At 52.5% G+C, this 22,465-nt stretch overlaps 3 protein-coding genes across 5 annotated transcripts; 1 reads left to right on the forward strand and 2 right to left on the reverse strand.

Annotated features, from left to right (window-relative positions):
• Nucleotides 1-813: 813 nt before the first annotated feature.
• Nucleotides 814-13,864, reverse strand: SCAMP2 (secretory carrier membrane protein 2). Its single transcript, XM_010571622.1, has 9 exons — nt 13,750-13,864; nt 8,688-8,768; nt 7,925-8,014; nt 6,804-6,921; nt 5,934-6,062; nt 5,241-5,400; nt 4,619-4,720; nt 2,750-2,867; nt 814-1,691 (listed from the first exon to the last, which is right to left on the reverse strand). Exons 1-9 carry the CDS (start codon nt 13,804-13,806, stop codon nt 1,545-1,547), a joined length of 1,002 nt encoding a protein of 333 aa, XP_010569924.1. The 5' UTR covers nt 13,807-13,864; the 3' UTR covers nt 814-1,544.
• Nucleotides 13,865-14,053: 189 nt separating this feature from the next.
• MPI (mannose phosphate isomerase) lies at nt 14,054-17,843 on the forward strand. Of its 2 annotated transcripts, none has more exons than XM_010571623.1 (8): nt 14,054-14,145; nt 14,454-14,581; nt 14,918-15,118; nt 15,206-15,347; nt 15,520-15,702; nt 15,838-16,011; nt 16,164-16,372; nt 16,846-17,843. In XM_010571623.1, the coding sequence occupies exons 1-8, from the start codon at nt 14,061-14,063 to the stop codon at nt 17,062-17,064; spliced, it is 1,341 nt and encodes a 446-aa protein (XP_010569925.1). In that variant the 5' UTR covers nt 14,054-14,060; the 3' UTR covers nt 17,065-17,843. The 2 variants fall into 2 exon arrangements, with proteins under 2 accessions (XP_010569925.1, XP_010569926.1); XM_010571624.1 differs by having other exon boundaries at nt 14,555-14,581.
• A 490-nt stretch (nt 17,844-18,333) lies between these two features.
• On the reverse strand, nt 18,334-21,123 carry FAM219B (family with sequence similarity 219, member B). Of its 2 annotated transcripts, none has more exons than XM_010571626.1 (5): nt 21,026-21,123; nt 20,640-20,730; nt 20,152-20,229; nt 19,826-19,874; nt 18,334-19,274 (listed from the first exon to the last, which is right to left on the reverse strand). In XM_010571626.1, the coding sequence occupies exons 1-5, from the start codon at nt 21,090-21,092 to the stop codon at nt 19,116-19,118; spliced, it is 444 nt and encodes a 147-aa protein (XP_010569928.1). In that variant the 5' UTR covers nt 21,093-21,123; the 3' UTR covers nt 18,334-19,115. The 2 variants fall into 2 exon arrangements, with proteins under 2 accessions (XP_010569928.1, XP_010569927.1); XM_010571625.1 differs by having other exon boundaries at nt 20,152-20,253.
• Nucleotides 21,124-22,465: the final 1,342 nt, after the last annotated feature.

Here is a 22,465-nt window from a genome sequence, read left to right on the forward strand (position 1 = left end):
CGCTTCCGCCTTCCCGGCGCGCCACGGCCCTGGCCACGCCCCCGCTCCCGGCCACGCCCCCGCTCCCGGCCCTGGCCACGCCCCCCGCTCCCCAAGGCAGAAGGGGGATTTTCTTTTGAGCACATATACATTTTATTATTAATTTTTTTTTTTTACATGAAAAGATCAGACGCGGGGAAAAAAAAATAATACAGGAGGAAAGGGGTGTGACAATGCCAATTTCTGGATGAGGAGGGCTGGGAGGGCACCGGGCTGGCCCTCCAGCAGACATTCTGCCAGAAAAGGATGGGGGCACAAAAGCCAATCCCCTTCCTGGGCAAAGAGGGGGGACAGAAAGGGGCAGCACAAAGTCAGGTCTGAAAGTAAAACCCCCTCCACCGCTCCCGCACTGATATGCACACAAGGCTGGAGAGCGGGGGGGGAGGAAACCGCCCCCCATCACACCTTGCCACAAGCAGCACGTCAAGCCCTGCACCTCATCCGCGTCCAAAGGGACATTCTCGGAATGCAGCTTTTGAAGCTAAACACACATCAAACCACTTCTTTCCCAGCTTAAAAAAAAAAAAAAAAAAAAAAGTCAAACCAGTTCTTTCCCAGCTGAAAAAAACCCATAATACGTGGGAGGAGGAAGGCAGGGAGGAGTTGCCCCTGGAGAAAGATTCATTCATGCTCTTGGCTGGCAGGCTCTCAAGGTTAGCTGGAGAAGGACATCGCAGGCACCGCGTGGTGTTTGAGCTGGTGTCTTCAGTGCCGCTGCTCCCAAACAGCAGAGCTGGCAAGTCAAAAAAACCCTTTCCCCTCCCTCCCCTTGTTTAAGGGTACAGTGAATTCTCAAGCAGCCACTGATCCATTCTCCTTCTCTCCATCACCTGCAGGATCCTCATGGATGGGGGGATCTGCCACAGGGGGGGACAAGGAGAAAGACCTTTCCCCTCCTCTCTAACCCCTCTTGCTCCCAGGTTTTCCCTTGTGCCACGTTACCCCAAGTCTCAGGAAGCCGAGCAGTTAAGAGGTCAAAATGCAGCATCATGTAAGTGTAATAAACCAAAAGTACAGTATCTGCTCTTCAAATTAATGACATAAACTACATGCAAGTTACATCACACATACACCCCCCCAAACAGCAGATAATCAAATTCTTCATAGCAAAGGCCAATAGAAGAGAGTAAAATCAAAAACCTGCTTCCCCTCACCTTCCTGCTACAGAGAGGGCAAGGAGGGGGAAAGAGAGACAAACACTCAGTATGTCCTGGATAGAGAAATATACTTGCTTCAGAGAATGTCTCCCCTATCTCCCCACACCCTAAAACAAGACAGGGAAAACTAATTGTCATAAACATAGGCCAGTTGAAGCTAAAAAAAAAAAAAAAACCAAACGAAAAAAACCAAGACCTCTTCTCATCTGGAGTCGGCATCACAGAGCTAACATGGTACTCCCAAAAGTGCACCTTTAGGAAAAATAAAATAAAATAAAAAAAAAAAAAAAAAAGAAGGTTGGGGTGACGATGGCAGAGGAAGCAAGGGGGACGCTGCCCCAGGAAGGGTTAATTTCTCCGGAAAGCACTCTGTGCGGCTGTGGAGGCTGCCCCAGCAGCTGCATTCTGGAAGCCCCTGTTGGTGAGGATGCCTTGGGAAAACTCTTCCTGGGCCCTCTGGAAACTGGCTCCTGTACGCCGATACAGGGAATGCACCTGAGAAACAGAAGCGGGGCGGGGGAAGAAAAATCAGCATGCAGTTGTGGGCTTGCTGTACACACCTCGCTTGCCAGCTTGCCTTTCCTTGGCCCCGCCGCTAACCAGCTCTCTTGGCAGCTAGAAAGGATGGGCTGGAGCCATTTGCTCTATCTCACCCGGCACGTGATGCTGCAGATTTCAGGAGACCCTCATTTGTTGTAAAATGTGGAACTCTCAGCAAAATGGCAGGTATCAAGACCAAAAACTCCTCCCCCCGCACTGTGATGGTATGGACACTTAACTGCTGCATTTACAGACACTTGCACTGAAGGTGCCTGACACTACAAGCATCAGGTTATCTCCTTCACAATACAATTTAGGAGAAAAGGAGGAAGCAATAGAAACAGGACCGGTTCAGCCTGTTGTTGCCTTCCCCACGCTACATTTCTGCTGTTAATTGCAGAAATGCAACCCTCCTGTGGTTGATCAGGAGGAGGAAGGGGAGCTCATGTTTGGGAGCCAGCAGGAAGGCACTTGTTTGGATCCCACCAAGCTTTGAAGAGTCCCACAACATTGTGGTAGCAGTGATTGTAAAGCTCTGGATACCCAAACAAAGCATTGACCTTCTCTGCTCAGCCAGCTCTGGACAGACTCAAGCTAAAGGGAGGTGCAAGAAATCTGATGTCTGTGTTTGATGAGGGTGACATTTGGGACCTCACTGGCTATCTTCTCTGGACAGCAGCCAAAGCAGCAAGCCTTACTACACCCTCCTTTATTCTAATGTGCATGCTTAATTGCGTGCCTTACTGAAGCATCTGCGCCTCTTGTTCCCTCCCCAAAGACTACTTTCCCACCTGCAAGTCCCCTTAGCATTCAAGCAACTTGGCATTGATGCAGGAAGCACAAGCAAAAATACTTTTGTTAAAAGCTCTTGATGGTGCCCCGATTACATCTTCAAAAGCAAGCTAATTCCCAGACAGATGAGAGGAGGTGGCAACCCCAGGATACCCTGGGAGCAGCCTCACCTGTGGATCTGCAAGTCAGCCAACACCTCGCCTTGCCTCCAAGCCACTCACCTGCTTCAGGAGGAAGAGCGAGAGAACCGCACACAGCGTGAAGAATCCTGCCACCACCATCATGATAACAGCCACAGCCAGGTTCCCGTGCAGCTCAGACAGCGCTGCAATCCATCCGCTGTGAGAGAGAGGAGAGCAGGGTGAGTACGGTGAGCACTCGATTCACAGGATGAGATGGAGCAGAGGGAGAAGAGGCACTGACAGTTGCACAAAAGCCTTTGGGGGAAGGTTACAGGGAAGTGCAAAACCAAGCGTAAGAGCTGAGGAAACAAGGAGCCAGAGCTCATCCAGGCACTTGTTTCAGGGCCAGTTTCCATTGTCACTTTTAGAAGCAATCCATCTCTACACAAGAAAATTGTGCTCACTCCACCCACGTTACAGCCCTGGGCCACCCCCCTTAAGCAGCAAAATCAATACCCTTGACGCTGTCATAAATCAAGTCACTTCCACAAGCACCTCCTCGAAATTCAGCCAAGTAGTGTAAAGATGGGCTGGTACATCTAACTCAGAAGAGATCAGCTGGCCGATCCAGAGCCTAGACCTACAAGTCACCATGATAGCCCTCCATGGCCAGGGATGTAAGTGTTGGGAGGGGGAGGAAAAGGAAGAAAGGGATAAAGTAGAGCTACAGAAAGGAGGAAACTGGCAGTTATTGAAGGGAAGGGGCAGGGAGGATGTTGGGAGTTATCAGTGCTTGGCCGTGGGTGAAAATACCAAGACGCTTCACTCAAAACACCCTTATGGGTGCTGGAGAAAGGAATCTTTCCATCTGCTAAACCAAGCAAGCTGTGTGCCACCAGGAGAGAGGGAATCAAGGGAGCCAAACCATCCCATTCGATGTGCTGCACAACTTCTTGCTCATTACAAGGAAGCGGAAAGGCACACCGTGCACTACAGCCAAAAATAAATGCACTGCCTGGCTTGAGGAAACGTAGCAGAAAGCTCAACGCATGCTCTCCAAAGTCAGACTAAAAACAGAGTGCCCCCTCCCAGTCCCCCATGACTAAGGCTGCACCAGCTAGCAGGGGAGGGAGCACAAGAACAGCTCTGCCCATGAGCCGTTCTGCAGGCAGCGGGCAAAAATAGACAGCAGTTTCACTGCACTCATCACCTGAAGGCTCCCCCTTGGGAGAAAAACCACTACACTGTTAACCTTTTCACTGTTCGCAGTAACTCTGGATCTGATCTGTGGCCAATGCAGCAAGGCAAAAAGAAAGCCTGTGCTTTCACTGCAGGGGGCAATTGCTGACAAGAGGCCTGTTGGACCCACTCCAGAAGCGCAGTCTCACCCTTCTGTACAATGCCATCAAGAAAGGGCGAGGGTAAAACACTCTCTGCTTAATTTTTTTGAAGCACAGCCCACCAACAACACACTCGAGAGAAATTCAGGAAGAGTTTGGGGACAGAATCAGGCTGCTAGCAGCAGTACCGAGTTAAGCCGTACCCAGACCCCAGGTCAGAGATCCCTCACGCCCATGCTACAGCCTCTCTCAGGCAAGGCTTCATTTTAACACAAGGCAGATGTGATCAACACTATAGGCTCAGCATCAAGAAGGGATAAGTATTATATGTATTAAGTGAGGGGGAAGGCAGTGGAGAAGGCATGGAAGATTTCACACACTCCTTCCGGCGCTGGCCAGCAGCGGCAAAGGTACATGCTTTTGCTGGGACTAGGACGGGAAGAGTGGAGGAGAGAGGCAGCCCAGCTGGGACCTGCCAAAGATATGTATCAGGTGAGAGAGGAAAACCACAGGAGAAAGAACAGACAGCTGTCAGAAACAGATCCCAAAGCTTCTGACAGTCACAACCCTGGTGAGAAAAAGCATCCATGCAGGGCTGTGACATGGCAGCCCATGAAATGAAGCTTACCTGTCTCCCCAGCCAGGAATGCCAACAGCCTGGATGATGTAGATTGCTATTTGGCAGAAGAAGATGAAAAAGAAGACGAAGAAGCTGAAGGAGCTGTCAGACCTGTAGGAAAGACGGCAGCAGGAGTGAAACCCGGGGACATGATTCCTGTACAGACTCCCTCCTCTAAGAGGAGGGAAACAAATTCAGCAAACCCCTTCCTCCAGGGCACAGCTGCTAAGGGGAGGTGATTGCAGAAGGAACTCATGCAGCAATACAACTTAGAACCTGTCCACTGCATATTGAAAAACCACCACTCTGCCCAGTCAGTGCAAGATGGGATGAAGGCAGCTTCCTTGACGCACACAGTGTGCTCAACACATTAATGTGCCAAAGTTTCTCAGACATTAATGAAAAGTAGGACCCTATGACTGGCTAGGCTTGGATTTCAAGATGAAAAAAAGACCACCATAATCAAGTTCTATCAGATACTTCTAATATGTTTAGGAACAAGTGGGTTTGATCTATTTCACGGTGCAAAGAGCTGGAAAAACCCTGCAGGCAAGATATGATCGGAACAGATAAAACCAAAGCTCCTCCCACTAAAAGATATATCCCCATTACAGAAGAAAATAGTACTTGCCTGAAAGCCTTGTAAATTGGTCGGTACCAACAGAGAAAGGCACAAGGGGTGAATAAAATAAACCACAGGATCGAGAGACCAAAGTCTACTCCTCTTTCCGTCTGGACTGTGAACCATGCCAGGCAAGCAAGCAGGTTTAGGAGCAGGGTAATTGAATGTACTGTTCAGGATGGGAAGGAGAGAAAACACATCAATAAGTTCCTGGAAAACTCAGAAGTCTATCCAAGCATCCCTAATCTCTCGCTGAACACATGCTGCTCTGCAGAAATTAAGGAGCCTTTGGGCCATCTAATTTCCTTGCTTCCCTTGAAAGGAAAACAGAGCTTAACCTAAGAACCTCATCTGATCCTGCTGCTTACAATCAAATCTTAAATCTTTTCAGAGCACCACAACTGACAGATACGGCTGAGACTGTTTTGCACCCGATCTCTGAACTGCGCTACCCGCTCTCTTTCAGAGTACCAGGAGAATTGTTAAAGTCTCCATTAAACAACAGTCAAAATTCTGTCATGAGTGAGCTATTCTCAAAGCATAAACTCTGAGTCCTTTACATTTGCCTTCATAAAAAAGGAAGGGAGACATCATTTTACCCTTGCAGACAACACCTACAGAATTTATTGTAGGTCAAAGCTCAGCATTTGATACAGAATTGCCTTAGAAAGAATTTTTATTGCAGTTCAAGGTATCACTTACACATCCACAAGTAATACAGCATCTTGCATATCCGCTGGTAGTCAGCTGGGATGTCTGCAGAAAAATCCTGATAAAAACACGGCTTGATTGGACACTTCTTGGGAAGAGGGGGCCAGTTGTTTTGCCTCGCTGTGGAAAACAGAAAGCAGCAGTTCTTCACTTGCCCTTCCCTCACTGAAAGATTCATTCACACGCCATAATTTGCAAGTAGCCATTCATATATACCGACATTAAAATGTTGGAAGAGGCTAGGTCTTGGTAAGTATCTAGGTTTGAGCAGGCAGCACAGCAGGGATGTGTTAACTCTGCTGGCAGCAATGAGGCAGGTCAGCCTGGTTTGAGGGCTTTCCTCTGTGGGAGGCAGCATTCCCCTGCAATGGCCAAAGGGCCACCACAACCAACACCACTCGGCAAGTCCAGATTCAGCCATTTAAAAATCAAGGTTAGGGGAAAATACTGTTTTGCTCTGATTAAGAGACTGAAAAAAAGCTTTACTGCTCTCAGTGAAGAGCCTTAACGTGTCAGCATCACACAACAGCTCAGATATGAATATAAAACTGGTGTTTGAGGAACTTAACGTGACCAAATGTGATGGTGAGAGCACGCTCGAGGGCAAAGACCCACCAGAGCTGGTCTCCAGCATCTTATCTCTGAGCTTGTTTCCCACCTTGTCAGTTACGGGATGACAGGTAGAGTCCCAAAAGGGCTGCCGCAGCTGTGAAAGACTACAGGAGGGACACATGGCTTCTGAAAAAGCTGCATACACTTGGACAGGCTGAGCCTTCTTCAAATCCTGACAAGCCAAGCAACTCAGGCTTCCATGGGCATCACACTCATTGTGGGCAGGGCATTGCAGGAAGCAGTACTCACGGTTAATGCTGGCTGCGTTACTCTGCAATTCCCTTTCCTTCTTCTCCAACTCAGCTGCCTTCCTCTCTAATTCTGCCTGTTGCTGAAGAAGCCCAGCCTGTGCTGCTGCAGCCACAGCCTAAAGTAGGGGGAGAAAAAGGTAAGTCCTTCCCTAACTGAGGCAGTGGCAATACCACCAGCAAACACACCAGATGCCAAACTGGAACGGAAGCAAAGGCAATTCAATAGCAAGGGTTGAGGATAATTTGAAAGCTGAACACCCATGGCTGATCTGAAACATCTTGGAGGCTTTCTGTCTTACCTGCTGGAGGACGAAATCAAGATCAATGCAGAACTCCACCCACATGTTCCTCTCTTATCCCTTAGGGAGATGGGGCTGGAAGAGCCCTCAGGAGGCTATACAGCCTGTTGCCTATCCTCCATGCCCTTCCCTTCCAGCAAATCTATGCTTTCCTTGCAGCTTCTTCTATTTTCCAGTTAGCCTCATTGCTCTAAGTGCTCTTACAACAGAGCAGTGAGCAGGACTCCCAAGTTGACCATGACAATCCCTTTCCCAGCTAGGAGAGGATGTTCAAAGGAAAGGCAAGACAGCCATCTACCACACCTCTTAAGCATCTCTTCTACCTGTTTGCTATTCTGAGAACTGACCCTTTCTCCTAGCAGCCTCAGCTTCTCTGCTGTTTGGATGAGGTGGTCCTGGTAGTCAGGTAATTGCTAGCCTAAGCAGCAGCTGCAACGTATAGCTAGACTGCATTTACACTCCTGGAACCGAGCGTGCCTGACCAGTCACTAGAACTAAGCTAAAAGCATTAGCAGGATACGTTTCAGTGTTTGCAGAGGGAAGCCAGACCAAACAGGATACAAGGTGAAGTGAGCTCTGCCACCAGAGGGAGAGGGAAAAGGCATAAAAAGAATTGTGTGTGTGTGTATATTCCCTATAGAGATCTGCTTCGCCAGGCAGGTACAAATAAAAGTTTAAAAGATCACCTGCAGTTTCCCACACCCCACCCCAGAGAATCCTGTTCCCCTCCTATTCCCACATGCCTCCAGAGGCCCGTGAGAGCTCCTTCACACTCTCCAGCCTAGCTCTTTGGGAAGGCAGCAGCGAGGGTTCGCCATACCTGGGGAGTGGGCTCCACGGATGTCTGCAGAACAGCAGGCTGTGAGTGGCCAGAGGGCTGTGTGGCTGGCGTCGTCCGCGATGCATTTGTCTGCATATAAACCCCAAGCAACACGGCAAAAACATTACATATTGCTTCTTTTAGCAAAGAATAGTTCAAGTTTTAGCACTACTAAAACAGAAAGCACTAGCAGGAAGCAATTCTGCATTTTTGAAAATTTGTTAGTTCCTTAATGCATTGGGGGAGTGGCACCTGAGGATTACGGGTATTAGGCAAAGGAGAAACAAAAGGGATTTTCATCAGTTGCTTGAACTGCAAATATTGCTTTATCCTGGTTTCGTGTTCTCCTTTTCCCATCTCACACACTGCAGCAGCCAGGAAATAAGAATGAAGTTCTTGCAGTGATCCATCAATGATACTGCTGCAGCAGTTCAGCTCCCAACCCAGAGACCAAATAAATATTGATGTGTCCTGCCACAAAACATCTTCCCCTTCACACTTCATATGGCTTTACTGTGAGCCAGCAGCAAGTTTGAGAGAAGCTGTTCCATGTGAGTGGAGAGCTCCAGCTGGGAGTTTATTAGTGCTCCAGTGCAGGAGCAGTTGCTTGCAGCTTGCCACGCACGCAATGAGCTACACTGTCCATGGGGAAATCAGTTGCAAATGCCTCACTCTTTTTCTTTTAAGCTGCACCTACCAAGGGACCTTCCACACTGCTAAAACCACCACCAAGATACCTAGCGCAGAGACACATGGCACATACCAGCTGGGAGCTCTCAGAAAAGGGGTTGAATTCATCCAAGCCACTTTGGCTAGCGTTTGTGAGCTGCGTCACTGAGGGATCCTGAAAGGAGAGAGAGTGAAGACAAAGCGGCATCAGACATAGGTCATCGTTAGATTATACGTTACCCACTGCGTATGCTGCCTGCCTTCCATCCACTTGCTAACTGGGAACAGGATGAGGCGAAACACACGCTCGCCACAGGCAGATGGCCTTGGCTGGCAATGAGTTTAAATAAACAAGGAGATGACTATCAGCAAGGCAAGATTTGCCAGTAGAAGTAATCACCCATTCAGCCAAGAGGTATATTTGAAGAGCTACAACATGCTTTTGGCACAGGAGCCCTTTCTGCAGATTACTACTGCTTACCTACAGAGAGTTATTCCTAATTTCCAGGGACTCAAAGCAGGACATGGATTCATTCACCCACGGTCAGAATGTTGCTGGACACCCAGGACCACCTCCCAAACCTCACTTGCACCACAAAGTGAGCGAGGACCCACAAAGCACAACAGAGCCTCACAAAATCAGTTTCCAGGTACAACTGGTCCTGGCTGATAGGTGTCAGCTGCCACACAGGGCACTTGGACCAGCAAGCTAAAATGCCAATGACTGCTCTGAAAAGGCAAAACACCCAGGAAAGTTGAGCTGGAGGTGTGACACCAATTACTTTTGAAGGTTTTAATTCTGCCGGCATAACAGCTGCATTCACCTGTACTCACAGCATCTCCTACTTGTCTCCATCAAATAGTCTGATTGTTTAAAAAAAGGCCCTCAGTACCTCTGCCAAAAATACCTTTCTTCCCTCACCTGCAATGCACTTAGCGATTTTTGTTTCTTCTTTATACATACTACTTTCCATAAAAGATCCCTCTCTAATAGCCAGACTTGGACCTCTGGAGTGTTTCTCTCCCCAGTTATTAGAGAAACAATGTACTTTTTGAACTCGGAAATCCTACTGGGAGAACAGCCTGGCAACCCGATAGCTGGATGTGGGTAAAAAAATTTAAAAAGTGGCTTTTTATCCTTCCCTCCCTTCCCTAGCAACTCATGTCTCGACATCAGTCATTCTAATTTTGTGGTTAATGGGGTGAGAAGCAATTGAGGCTACGACAAGGTAAGAGCGAGTAATCGAGGCGTGCAGGGGCTGACCAAGTCCATGCGCTCCAGAAAAGTCATTTGGCTTGTCTGAAACCCGCTGGAGCCCTTCCCTGGGGTTTTAGCGCAGCCTTCTGCTGAGCAAGATGCGTACAGAACAGTTAATGAGTAACTTCACACATCTCCTCGATAGCAGGCACTCCCTATGCAACAGGTTGCACTACTTTATGAATCACCCTGGGCTGAGGGATCTCAGACAAGGAGGTTTTGGATGCTGCTCGATGAAGTACAACTTCCTGGCCAGGCAGAGCTGCACCTGCAGAACTGCCACACTGGAAATAAGGGCTGCATGGACTCAAGGCACAGGTTTTATTTCACTACTTACTCCTCTGGAGCCTTTAGCTTAAGCAGTTTTGCAGATGCGTGGGCTATCAACACAAGCTTACAAGTCAGTTCATGCACGATAGCTACTGCATGATAGCACGATACCCTTCAATCCAGACCAGGCAAGGTGCCAGCCTGACTAAAGTCCAGCAGAAGGCAACTGCACACGGGAGAGAAACTCCCTTAGAGGCACGGGGAAGAGGAAAGCAAAGGCTGCGTAACAACCATCTGAAGAGCTTGAATGGTCAGGCTGGGAGGAAAGTGCTCGGAAATAAGGAGAAACACTAGAATATTAAGGCAAAACACACATTTTTCTTCCCTTTGCTCACCTCCGTTCAAAAAGAAAGCTCCTAAATTAACCAGAGGCTCACCAGCACAGCACTGCTATTGAAAGGGCAGGCTGCCAGTGGCCTGTGCAGGGCAGGGAGAGCAGCACCACTGTTTCACTGTCCAGCTGCAGAACAGTTTGATTTCAACAGGAGGCGACCTCTCATCTTATTGCGTAGCTTCAAAAAATAAAAAATTACTTAATTAGGCGGTACGGCCAAAGCAAAGCAGCGCAGCCTAACTTGCTTGCTGTTGTGCAACCGTGTCTAAAATAGATATACAAAGAGCAGGGAATTTGCAACAAAGCTGAAGTGTGTTTGGACATGTGCCTCCATGCCCTGGATAGGGCAGGAAGGAAAACAGCAGCTGTGAAACAGAGGGTGATATAGAGGCACCAGCTTCCGCAAGCCTGGACTGCACAGCATGAAGGATGAGTAAGCACAAGAAATGCAGAGGAGGTGGATGAGAAGTTGCCCACAAACTGCATGTTGTACAGTTATTTTCTGCAAGCTACAAAGCAAAAGGCAGTTGACCCTCTTGAAACAAGCACAGGCCTGAACCCTTACGCTGTGAAACACGGAAACAGGGACTTAATTCAGCCGCTGAACCACTTGAAGCCACCTACCCAGCTATCCCTCCTCCAGGAAAGTAACGGCGCTCTCCGCTGCTCCAAAGGGCCCACATACCTTTCCTTTCAAAGGGTTCAGTTGTTCGAACCCCCAGTTAAACTCGAGCAATTCTTCGCAACTTCTTTCCTGCCTCAGAGCTAAGGAAAAGCCTGAGCACCTGAAGGCTCTCTTAATTCTCCAGCTATTCCACTTGATTTAAGAAGTACGTCCAGCCACAAACCTTGTGCTCACAAATCATTATATTGATCTGCAGAATGCCAGCGAGCAGATCCCCATTTGTTGCCCTTCCTACCATCACTTCCTCAAGCAGCAGCAATGTGTGATATCATTTTTCATGACTTCAAATTCCCCAGCGCAGAGTAATTTTGTGTTTCAACTAAATTGCACTGACATGAAGATCAAAACTGTTTTCAAAGCAGCGTCTAATGCAAAGACGAAGTTGCTGTCGCACAGCACCAGCTGACAGAGCTGCTAAAAGATTTTGATACAACAGGTTTGTGCAAGAAATTCTATTCTTCCATTTCTTTCTGTTCCCACAGGTTAAAAAAACAAAACGAGATGCCTCTCTAGATGAGATCAAGGCAAGACTACTCAAAAGAGGATCACCTGGAACTTAACATGGTTGTCTAAACATCACAGTGACTGCCCCAAACATCGCCAGTCCCGCAGCCAGCCACCAGCGCAGGACCTCAGAGCACTGCGACTGCCTGGAAGATGCATTGAGAGAAATCTCAAGGATTTTATTATTGGTATCTCTAAAGAGGATGGAAGTTTTCAGCCCTGTCTGAAACTTGCATCAAAGTTTCAGAGGTAGCTGCCAGTTACAGCAGGTTACTGAATAAACGAAGGCAGTTAATCATCTCTCATTAACCTGTTACAATAAGAAACAGAAAGAAGAGCCAGAGACATTTTCATTAGGACCAAACCAGCTTATTTTATACCAAGCTTACTGAACATCATGAACAAAGTCTCCTTAAAAGGCAAAGATACCCAGTTATGTCAGGATTCGCACTGCGCAAAATGCTGTACTGGGATCCACAATGAGTAAAGACAACCCTGGTGCTCTGCCCAAGAGATATTTATCAGTGCAACAAGGCTGGGAGGGTGAAGACAATTCTAGTCTTTCAGCAAGATCTCCAGAGTGCATGGAAGGGGATGTCAGTGCCTGACGGGTGGGCAAATCGTCCCCCCAGCCCCGCACGGCACCGAGCCAGCATGTGGATCCAAACCCCAGCAGGGAATGGGCTCATTTCCCCAGATTTACTAGACTGGGGCAGTACTGTTCTGCATTGTGAGATGTTATTTTCAAATTGGAGAGACAGGGCTTCAAAGCTCCAGGCAGCAGCAGTCGGAGGTTCCTCAAGTCCAGCTGCTGATGACTGGCAGAATTTTTCTTTAAAACAAGGGACAAAAGCAAATGCAAAACCTCACACTCCCGAAAGGAGGATATAAAACCTGCCACAAAGACCAGCTGTAGCTGTGAAGAGCTGTCAGACAACCGCAGGGGCATCCACGGTGTGACGTAGTTTGTCCTCATTAAAAAGTAAGCCTGACACTGGAGTTACCTGTTGTAAATTGCATTCAATCTTTTTTGTTTAAACAGTGAGTAAAGCGCGAGCACAGCCCTGTTCGGTCAGATACCGGGACAGTCTTAATGTGCATAAAGCAGCAGAATATTTACTTCCTCAGTGCTGAAGCGATAAATCCCTACGTGAACAGTTACTGTATCTGTGAGCCACCCTATATTCCCACCCACCGAAGGAATATTACAGGAACACAGTCAGCCAAACCCTTCCTGTTCCTGAGACACATGAGAACGCGTTAAAATAGAAGTGAGGGAGAGAAGGGATTTTTTTTTTTCCTTCCGATTTCACTTTGATTCCTCAAAACACTCGGCACCCATCAACAAACAGTTCCACTTTGGCTTGGCCATGAAATCAGAGGTCAGGAAATCACCCCTTCCTGCAGATTACATCCCAGCCAAACAGCAAAGGTGAGGCAGCGCCCGCAGCTGCTCGCTGACAAAAGCCAAAGCCCAGACGCTCGCTTTCACACCACCGCCACACCAGTCGGCTCCGAGAGGCCATTCCCAGCCAACTCCCTCTGTAAATGACCCCACGTTTCGGGGCACAGAGGAGAAACCCCACGTTTTGGGGCACGGAGGAGAAACCCACAGAGGAGAAACCCAGTGAAAGCAAGGGCACGGAGATTAATCAACCTAATGAAAGCGGATTAAGTCCCCAGGAACCTCAAAGGCTTTGGCCCCTGAAAACGACAGCCGAAGGATGCGTTTTGCCTTCCAGGCTCCGTTTTAGGAGCCGACGCTACAGCACGTTAAAAACAAGACCCCGGAGAGACCCAGCAGTCCCTCCGACAGCCGGGCAGCACAGCCAAGAGGGGTCCCACGCCGGATTATTTTTAACACCTCTACAAATCGGGCACCCGCAACCGCTTCAGCGTCCTCCTGAGGCAGGGGCGGCCTGCTGGCGCTGAACCCCGGCTCCCCCCGAGGAGGGACAGGCGCCATTAAGCCAGCGACGCTTCGGTCAGCGGCGGCGGAGAAGGAGGGGGGGGGGAAGAAGGGATCGCCCGGTCCCCGCGCTCACCTGGAAGGGGTTGATGTCCACCGGGTCGGCGAACGGGTTAGTGTCGAAGCCCGACATGAGCGCGGCCCCCGCTGCTCCGCTCTCCCTGCTCCGCCGCCGCCGCTCCAGGCACTTCCGGGGCAGCCAGGGCGCCTGCGCCGCTAGCCACGTGACCCGACCCACCCACCCACCGCGCAGGTACCGTGACCCCCCGCGGGGCGGGGCTGCGAGACGTCACAGCGGCGGCCACCGCCTATAGGGCGCGGAGGAGGGGGAGGCGGGGCTAAGCCTATGGGCGGGGCCGTGCGCTGCACAGAGCGGGGGGGTCCCCTATGGCCGCTATAGGGACTACGGTTCCCGGCTTGCCCTGTCCCCCGTGCCCTCCCGTTGCCGGTGGAACCATGGCGGAGATCCGCGGTGAGAGGGGCCCGGCGGGCAGGGCAGCTCCCTGGGGGCGGGGGGAGCCTCGGGTGGGCAGGCCCACGGGGATGGAGACCCCCCACACACACCACCGGGGACCCCCAGGGCGGTGGGGCAGAGGCACCCCTTATATGATGAAAGAGATTAACTTGCTCCCCTCCTCCCCCAAAAATACACCCCCTCGGTCCCCCACCCTGCCCTCGCCCCCTCTCACCCCCCACCAGATGGCTTGGGTGGGTTTTGGGGGGGGGGGAAGATGTTATTTTCCCCCCCCCCCCCCAATGTCTGGCTTCCCACTCCCGCAGTGTTTCCCCTCTCCTGCGCCGTGCAGAGCTACTCCTGGGGGAAGGTGGGGCTGGAGAGTGAGGTGGCCAAGCTGCTGGCCAGCAGTGACCCCCTGGTCCAGATCCAGCCCGACCGGCCTTACGCGGAGGTGAGTGCTTGCCCCCACGTCCGTATGTCCGTCCCGGCCCTGCATCCGTCCCATCGGTGCGTCCGTCCCAACTGGCCGCAGCTCTCGCCGTCGTGGGTCTGGCCGGCTCGGGGATGGATGCGGATCCCCTGGTCGTCTCCGGTCCCCTGGAGCCCCCAGGGGGGCTGTGGGGCTGCCCAGGGAGGAGTAGAGGAGAAGCCCGGCGTGACTCAGCCCCCGAGGGAGCCGCCTTGGCTGCATCGATTGAGTCCGGGGCCAAGCGGCCTCGAGAAAAGCCCAAGTCATCCCTGTTGGCTGCCCGTCTCAGGGGTCCGTCCGTCTGTCTGTCTCCCGCAGCTGTGGATGGGTGCACACCCCCGGGGCGATGCCATCATCCGGGATAACCGCATCCCCCAAAAGACCCTGGGCCAGTGGATCGCCGACAATCCCGCCTGCCTGGGGGCGAAGGTGAAGGACGCCTTCCAGGGTCGCCTGCCCTTCCTCTTCAAGGTGCTGTCGGTCAACACTGCCCTCTCCATCCAGGCGCACCCCAACAAGGTAGGGAGAGCCCTGGGGAGGGGGACAGCCCTGGCCAGACCTCGTGTCCCTGGTGAGGTCACCCAGCTCCTCTGCTCCCCTCTCCAGGAGCTGGCGGTGAAGCTGCACGCCCAGTTCCCCGAGCACTACCCCGACGCCAACCACAAGCCCGAAATGGCCATCGCTCTCACCCCCTTCGAGGGCTTGTGCGGCTTTCGGCCGGTGGAGGAGATCGTCTCCTTCCTCCAGAGTAAGGATGGCGAGGGAGGGCGGTCGCGAGGTTGGACCCCTGGTGCCGCCTTCCCTCCCTGTAGCGGGTTCAGGATGGGGATGGTGGCTGTGCTACCTTGGGATGGGGGCGGTTGCTGGACTCCCCTGTAGTGGCAGCCACCAGGGATGACTTGGGCTGGCCACCCTGGCAGGCGTCCCCGAGCTGCGGGCGCTGATCGGGGAGGTGGCGGCGGAGCAGCTGGAGCGCAGTGGGAGCGACGACCCCCGTGGAGTCTCTGCCGCCCTCCGTGTCTGCTTCACCCGCCTGATGAAGAGCGAGAAGAAGTTCTTCGTCGACCAGCTAAACATGCTGGTGAAGAGGATCTCCCAGGAAGGTGGGTCCTCTCTGCCCGCCGTGGCCCCCCAGAAGGGTTTGGGGGGGGGGGGGGGGGGGGCTGTGTTTAGGGGAGGGGATGGGGCACCCCCCACCCGCCTCCCCAGTATCGCGCCTGATCTCTCTACCCACACAGCGGCGGAAGGGAAGGACACGTCAGGGAGCAACGGGGACCTGCTGCTGCGGCTGCACTCGCAGTACCCGGGGGACATTGGCTGCTTCACCATTTATTTCCTCAACCTGGTGAAGCTGGAGCCGGGAGAGGCCATGTTCCTGGGAGCCAACGAGCCCCACGCCTACCTGCACGGAGGTGAGCAAGGTGGTGGGCTTTCCTAACCCGAGACCCCACAAGGACTGTCCCCCCAGGGTGGCCACGGCCTCCTGCACAAGGTTGGATCCCCCCCCGCCCCAGGACATGCGGGAGGGCTGGGGTGGGCTGACGGTGCTGCGTCATCCCCGCAGACTGTGTGGAGTGCATGGCATGCTCAGATAACACAGTGCGCGCCGGGCTCACCCCCAAGTTCATCGACGTCCTCACCTTGTGCGAGATGCTCAACTACACGCCAGCACCCAGCAGCTCCAAGATCTTCCCGGCTGCGCAGAGCCAGCTCGACCCCAGCGTCTACCTCTATGACCCGCCCGTGCCAGACTTCGCCATCATGAGGATAGAGGTGAGCGGCGATGGGTCTTCTGTGGGGACACGGTGGGGAACACCAGCTGTCTCCCGTCTCAGCTGTGCTCTTGGTAGGACATCTCGGTGTTGGCTGGGGTTTTCTTGGCACGGGTTTGCTCGCCCTTGTAGCTAGTGCCCCAGCGAGGATGGAGGGATGCTTGGGGCTGCTGCGGATGCTTGTGTCACCCCGGGCAGTGCTGCAGGCTCCTCTCCCTCCTCTGTTTCCCCTGCCTGGAGCTCGCTCACCTTCTCCAGCAGCTCCGGGCAGAGGGAGAACCAGGAATAGGTCTCGGGGGTGCAGCTTGGGTGTCCTCAGCTAAGCCAAGGTCCCTGGGCTTGGGCTGCTGCGGGTGCAGGGTGGCCTGGGCACAGCAAAGGCTGCAGCAGGGAACGGGGATCACCCCCTTCCAGCTCTCCAAAGAGAAGAAAATCTGCAGCAGACTCAAGCCACGGTGACCCTTTCCATTGCAGATCCCCCCCTCCATCAAGCTGTACCTCGTCTCTGCCATGGACTCTGCCAGCATCTTGCTGGTGATCCAAGGGACAGCCGTGGGCACCTCCACAGCCGCAGCCTCCGAAATGACTCTGCGTCGTGGCTCCGTGCTCTTCATCTCTGCTAACGAGAGCATCTCCCTCCACCTCTCCTCGCCGGATGGGATGCTGCTCTTCCGAGCCTGCTGCCTCCTCTGAGCAGGACCTGGGATGCTTCCCCCCACGTCACTCCACATTTGAGTAGATAGAAACTGGCCTGGGCAAAGTCATCTTGCTTGGAAGTTTCCCCTCCATCTATTAAACCCCCAAACCAGCCCGCACCTGATGCGTAGAAAGAGCAATTCCACGAATCGACTCCTTGGATGTGGTGTGGAGCACAGCGGGCAGAGGAAGAGCATCTCCCCTCACAGCTCGTTAGCCGTGTCCCTGTAGCATCATCCCCTCCGTGTGCTCCTAATGCCATATGGCAACTCCTTTTATTAGTTTTTTCCCCCCCTTCCGTCTCACCGAGAAGCAGCAGGGGGGCCTGAGCTCTGCACTCCGGGTCTCAAGCATCTCTGCCTGGCTTCTAGGACCTGCTGCTTCTGCCCGCGAATTCGATGTTGAGGCTTTCTGCTGCTCCTGGGTGCCTGGTGGGCTCTTCCCAAGCCTGGCCGATGGCAGGCAGTCCTCTGAGCCATGTCACCCCTTCCCCAGCTGTAAAAGGGGGCTACTTGGCAGGGTGACGGAGCTGGAGAGCCTTCGGTGCTGTGAATAAAGTGGTGACTTTGTCCTTGGCGCAGGACAGCATGGTGTAGGGAGCAGGAGGAGGACGGGGAGAAGCACTGGTGTTTGCGGGGCTCGGGGACTGGAGGAGGCTGGGGGCAGCTCTGGCATTCCCCACCCCCCGGTGCTGGCTGCAACCTTCACCGCATTGCCCCAACAGCAGCATCAGTCTGGGTGACACGGCAGCTCCGCAGGGAAACAGGACACCGGGATAAAATATTACGAGGGAAACCAGATCACTCCAAAAATGCACCAGGGTCAGGGAAGGAGCCCTCCCAAGCAGTGCTGCTGGGGGGAGTGTGGCTCAGCCCCCTGCCACAGCACCAACACACCCTCTGAGTAATGAGATCCAGTTTATTGAGTGCTCCCTTTAACAAGTAAAATGATAAAAAAAAAAAACCAGCTCACATCTCTAGACATGAAACATTTAAATAAGGTTTCTTTATAAGCAGCTGATTGTCCTCTATGTAGTAGAGCAGGACCATGATTTAAGGCAGCTTTTAAGGTTCACAGCAGGTAGACTCCCCAGCCACCCCAAATCTGCACCCAAAAGGAGCCGTGCAGAGCTGGCACAGGGGGTCTGGGCTGCCCCTCGCCTGCATCAGAGCAGCTTTGGGGAGAACTGGAAGAAGCCATTAGCTTCAAACCCAGAACTTAATGGGTCCCTCAAAAGGTGGAAAGCGGAGAGGTCCCAGCCTGAGCAGTAGCTGCTGGTGGATGTAAGAAACGCAGATGCTTAATGCTCAGCAGCCTGCCCCAATCTGCTCCACTGGGTTCCACCCATCTTCTCTGTTGAAGCTGCGGTCTTTGGTTCAGGTCAGCCCAGGCTTTGGGAGGAGGGAAGCCAGCAGCAATTAATTGCAAGCAGCATGAGATAGGTAAATGAAACAGCTCTCTGCCAGCCTGTGCTGACCCCAGCCTTGCTGGCCTGGCCTCAGCCTGCCAGGGAGGAGGGGTGACTAAAATGAAAATAAATAGAAAAGGTGTCTCAGGGCTTCCCAGCCTGGTCCCACACCACGGCAGTTTGACCCCACCATCAACCACGTCTTCATTAGGGAGGGCTGGGAAGGGTAACCCATGTCCGGGGCCAGGTCCTAATCCTCCATGTGGCCAATTAAAGGAGGAAAAGAGGAGGTCAGGCAAACAGAAGAGCGTTTGCTGCTGCACCTCCCAATTCCTTCCCTTTACACCCCCATGGAGGTGCCTAGGCTCCTGCTTCTCCTCCCTCCCCACCCCAGCCAGGCAACAGGTCCCATCCAGGCCACCTGAACGTCACCATGCCACCTTTCCCTGATATTGTTGAGTGTAAGGAAAAGTCCTCTGGGGTTGGTTGGTTGCTGCTGCTCACCACGAGCGGCATTGCAACATCATTCAGTCCTCGTGTTGTTGTCCTGGTGTGGGACACGGACACCGACAGCCATCCCACGGGACAAAGAAAGTGCTGGCTTTTGACCTGTTCTTGCACGGCCCCGGCCGAGCGGCGTCTACTGGATCACGCAGGAGAGATTTTCTCCGAAACAACAGGGGCAAGAAGAGGAGGCGATGGGTTTTGGGGGGATGAGATCCAGATCTTCGTCATCGGGGACCTCATCAAGGTGGTACCCATCTTGCAGCAGCTGCCGGCTCAGGTCCTGGTTCACCTGCTGCGGGGGGAACAAAGGAGGTTAGAAGAGCTGGTTACTCCTAGTTTAGTTAAAATTTAGGTCCTAGGGCTTGCAAAGAGTAGGGTTGTGAGCAAGAAGGGCATCGCATCCTCCCTCCAGTGCCTTTGCGTGGGGAGAAGCAGCACAACCAGAGCAGAGAAGACAAAAGCAAGAGACCAAAGAGCTTTTCCTGGGTTGCAGCACCCCAATGCATGCCCCATGCACCCCAAAACACCCCACGGGCTGTGACACCCTTGTATGATGGAGCGCTTCAGCTGCCGTGCTGCAGGGTCTGGGGGTAGATGATGCTTTAGGTGCAAAGGGCGAAGCAGTTATAACCAGCTGGGGCTTGCAAAAGGGACATTTATGTATGGCTTAAACCTATTGGGCAGCAGAGGCAGCAGGTTGCAAAGCAGAGCTCTGCGAGATGGACACACGTACACACCCCATAGGGTGATGCTTCATTTCAGCCCCTATACAGACCCCGAGGTGTAATGGGGACGAGGGAACCCATGGGGACCGTGCCGTAAGGGTCAAAGCCCTGGACTTGCCTCAGCAGAGGAGTAGCCTGAGGAACATCTGGATCCCAGCTCCCCGTCACTAAGAGAAGAAGGAAACAGTCAGAGCCAGCCAGAAAGTGGTATCTTTGCTTGGGATGCAGACAAGGGAATCTCGGGGAGAAAAAGAGAGCTGGCAACATAACCCCAAGGGATTTGTTAAATCTGGGACCACAGGGGTATTTTGCTCCTGAGAGGTGTCCAGTGCCATCAGGGATGCTCTACAAGTGACAAGGAAAATCAATCCCCCCAAAAAGCCAGCTCTGAGCCTGCAACACGCCCCCCCCCCAAAAATCCTGGGATATTCACCCAGTCCCCACCTGTCCGAATCGAGGGAGACCAGGTTTTCATCTGCCGTTTGGCTGAGCGCCGTGTAGCCCTTGTTAAACTTCACCGATCTGCAGGAAAGCAGAGGAGCGAGCCTGTAACAGACGTTTTGGGTGTGGAAATGCAGCCACAGAGCTGACGGACTGAGGAGCCAGGGCAGGAATCCCGGTCCTGAATGTCCCTTCCCACCCAGGCATTGTCCAGGGCTACCACCAGCTAAGAATAAACTCCATCTAAGCTCTAGGCTCCCCGATTAAATCCTTAACACCAAACCATCCCCAAAACAAAGAGAAGGAGGAGCATGGCCCCTGCTAGAGCAACTCCCAAGTTCTGCAGGAAAAGTTTTATTATATCGGATGCTTGCTGGCCACGACGGAGCCAGCAGGCTAAGGTCCCAAACTAATTTTTTAATCCTCCGAGTTCCCCTATCTCCCCAAGAAATGTGAAAATATATCTCGGGAGAAGAAAAATGGGATCAGACCTTTTAGGTGCCGCCTTCGGCTGGTGTGGCGTGGGTCCTCCCAGCAGCCCCTGCCTTCGCAGCGCTGCTTTTGCCAGCTCGCGTTGCCTCTCTGAAAGCCAAGCACAGGGGCAGAACTAAAAATACCCAAGCGCTCCCTAAGAGTCTTTTTTTTGCGGGGGAGGCATTGCAGGTTCAGTCCTAAGGAGAGCATGGGGGCATTGCAGTGCTTTCCATAGGCAGCGCCTATGGGTTTTTATGGGTTTTTTTTTAATGCTGGGGTTTTTTTATGGTTTTATCCCACCAAGGAATAAAAGGACTTTTGGTTACTCCCACCCTGGGCAAGAGGTGCAAATGACTCCCCAAATCCCAGCGGAGTTGCTGGGGTGACACTGAGCATCACTTACGGAGCTTGGCATGAATGGAGGGAGGCTTGCTCATGATGTACGGTCCCCTTTTCTCCACCGCATCCATTGCCTTGTTCAGCCTCTTGTTTTCAGCCCAAATGAGCTAAAAAAAGGGAAAGAAGCACATTTAGGAGCATCTCTCTATGGGGATGAAGTAAACCGGAGTCATCTCAGAGCATCTGGTCATCCTTGGGAACTCAGCGTCGGCGGGGAAATCTGCCAGCACGTCAGCTGGGGAGAGCTGGAGGGGGGGATGGCTCCTCCTCCCCAGCCCTGTGCTGCGGCCGGAGGAGGGAGAGGAAAAGGAATAAGCAGATCTATTAGCAGATGAAGGGATTATTTGGGAATGGTGATGCTAAATTAAAAGCGCACATGGTGACCAGCAGTTTCTTTGCAAGCCTACCTCCAGTAATACGTGATGGAAGCAATTTAACTAGCAGGTTCATCAAAGAAAAGATAAGGATACTCCAGTTTAATTTCTCCACAGGTTTTGAGCCTTTCAAGCTTCTCCTCATGCTTCAAGGAAAAGCCTCCCCCATCTGTAAGGCATTTATCATCAAGGAGAGCCAACACTGCTAAATGACAACGGGTCGGGGGGGGAAGCTTCTACAAATATAGTAACTAATGAAGAAAATAGAGGAAAAATCAGAAAATTAGGAGAGAGTCAGTGCAGGAGGGATGGGGAATTAGAGGGAGCAGTTAACAACGAAACAATGAAACAATGCAGAGGACCTGGGGTAGTGATCGGAGAGCACAACAAACCAGGATTCGCGTCAGTGTCTTAAGCCGGAATTAGCAGAGCAGAGCCTTACACGTGGGAATAACTCCGTGCACAGGGATTCGGGGCCGCCCGAGCCGGTGGGATTAACCGGGCAGGCGGAAAACTTCTGCCCACACCCCCGTATCCCCCAGTATGTGCTATACCCCACCCTATACAGCCCCCCTATCCTACACCATGCCTCTACGCCTATACCCTTACAGCCAAACGCACGCGCTCTACCCCTATATTGCTCCTCTGTGCCTATGCCCCAGCCCTACGCTGCCCCACACCCCCCCCAGCCCTACACCCATGAGGCATGTACCCCATAGTGGCCCCTATGCATATACCCCAGTCCACCGTGCACACACCCCCTATACATATATACCCCATACAGCCCCAGGCACACACCCCAGCCCTATACGTATATAGCCCATACAGCCCCAGGCACACACCCCAGCCCTATACCCCCTATAAGTATATCCCCCATACAGCCCGATGCACACACCCCAGCCCTATACATATATACCCCATACTTCCCCAGGCACACACCCCAGCCCTATACCCCCTACACATATATCCCCCACACTTCCTCAGGCACACACCCCAGTCCTATACATACCCCCTATACATATATCCCCCCACGCTGCCCCAGGCACCCCTCCCTGGCCCTATACCCGCCA

Source organism: Haliaeetus leucocephalus, unplaced genomic scaffold (genome assembly GCF_000737465.1).
Source record: "Haliaeetus leucocephalus isolate CR32 unplaced genomic scaffold, Haliaeetus_leucocephalus-4.0 Scaffold339, whole genome shotgun sequence".
Taxonomy (NCBI): domain Eukaryota; kingdom Metazoa; phylum Chordata; class Aves; order Accipitriformes; family Accipitridae; genus Haliaeetus; species Haliaeetus leucocephalus.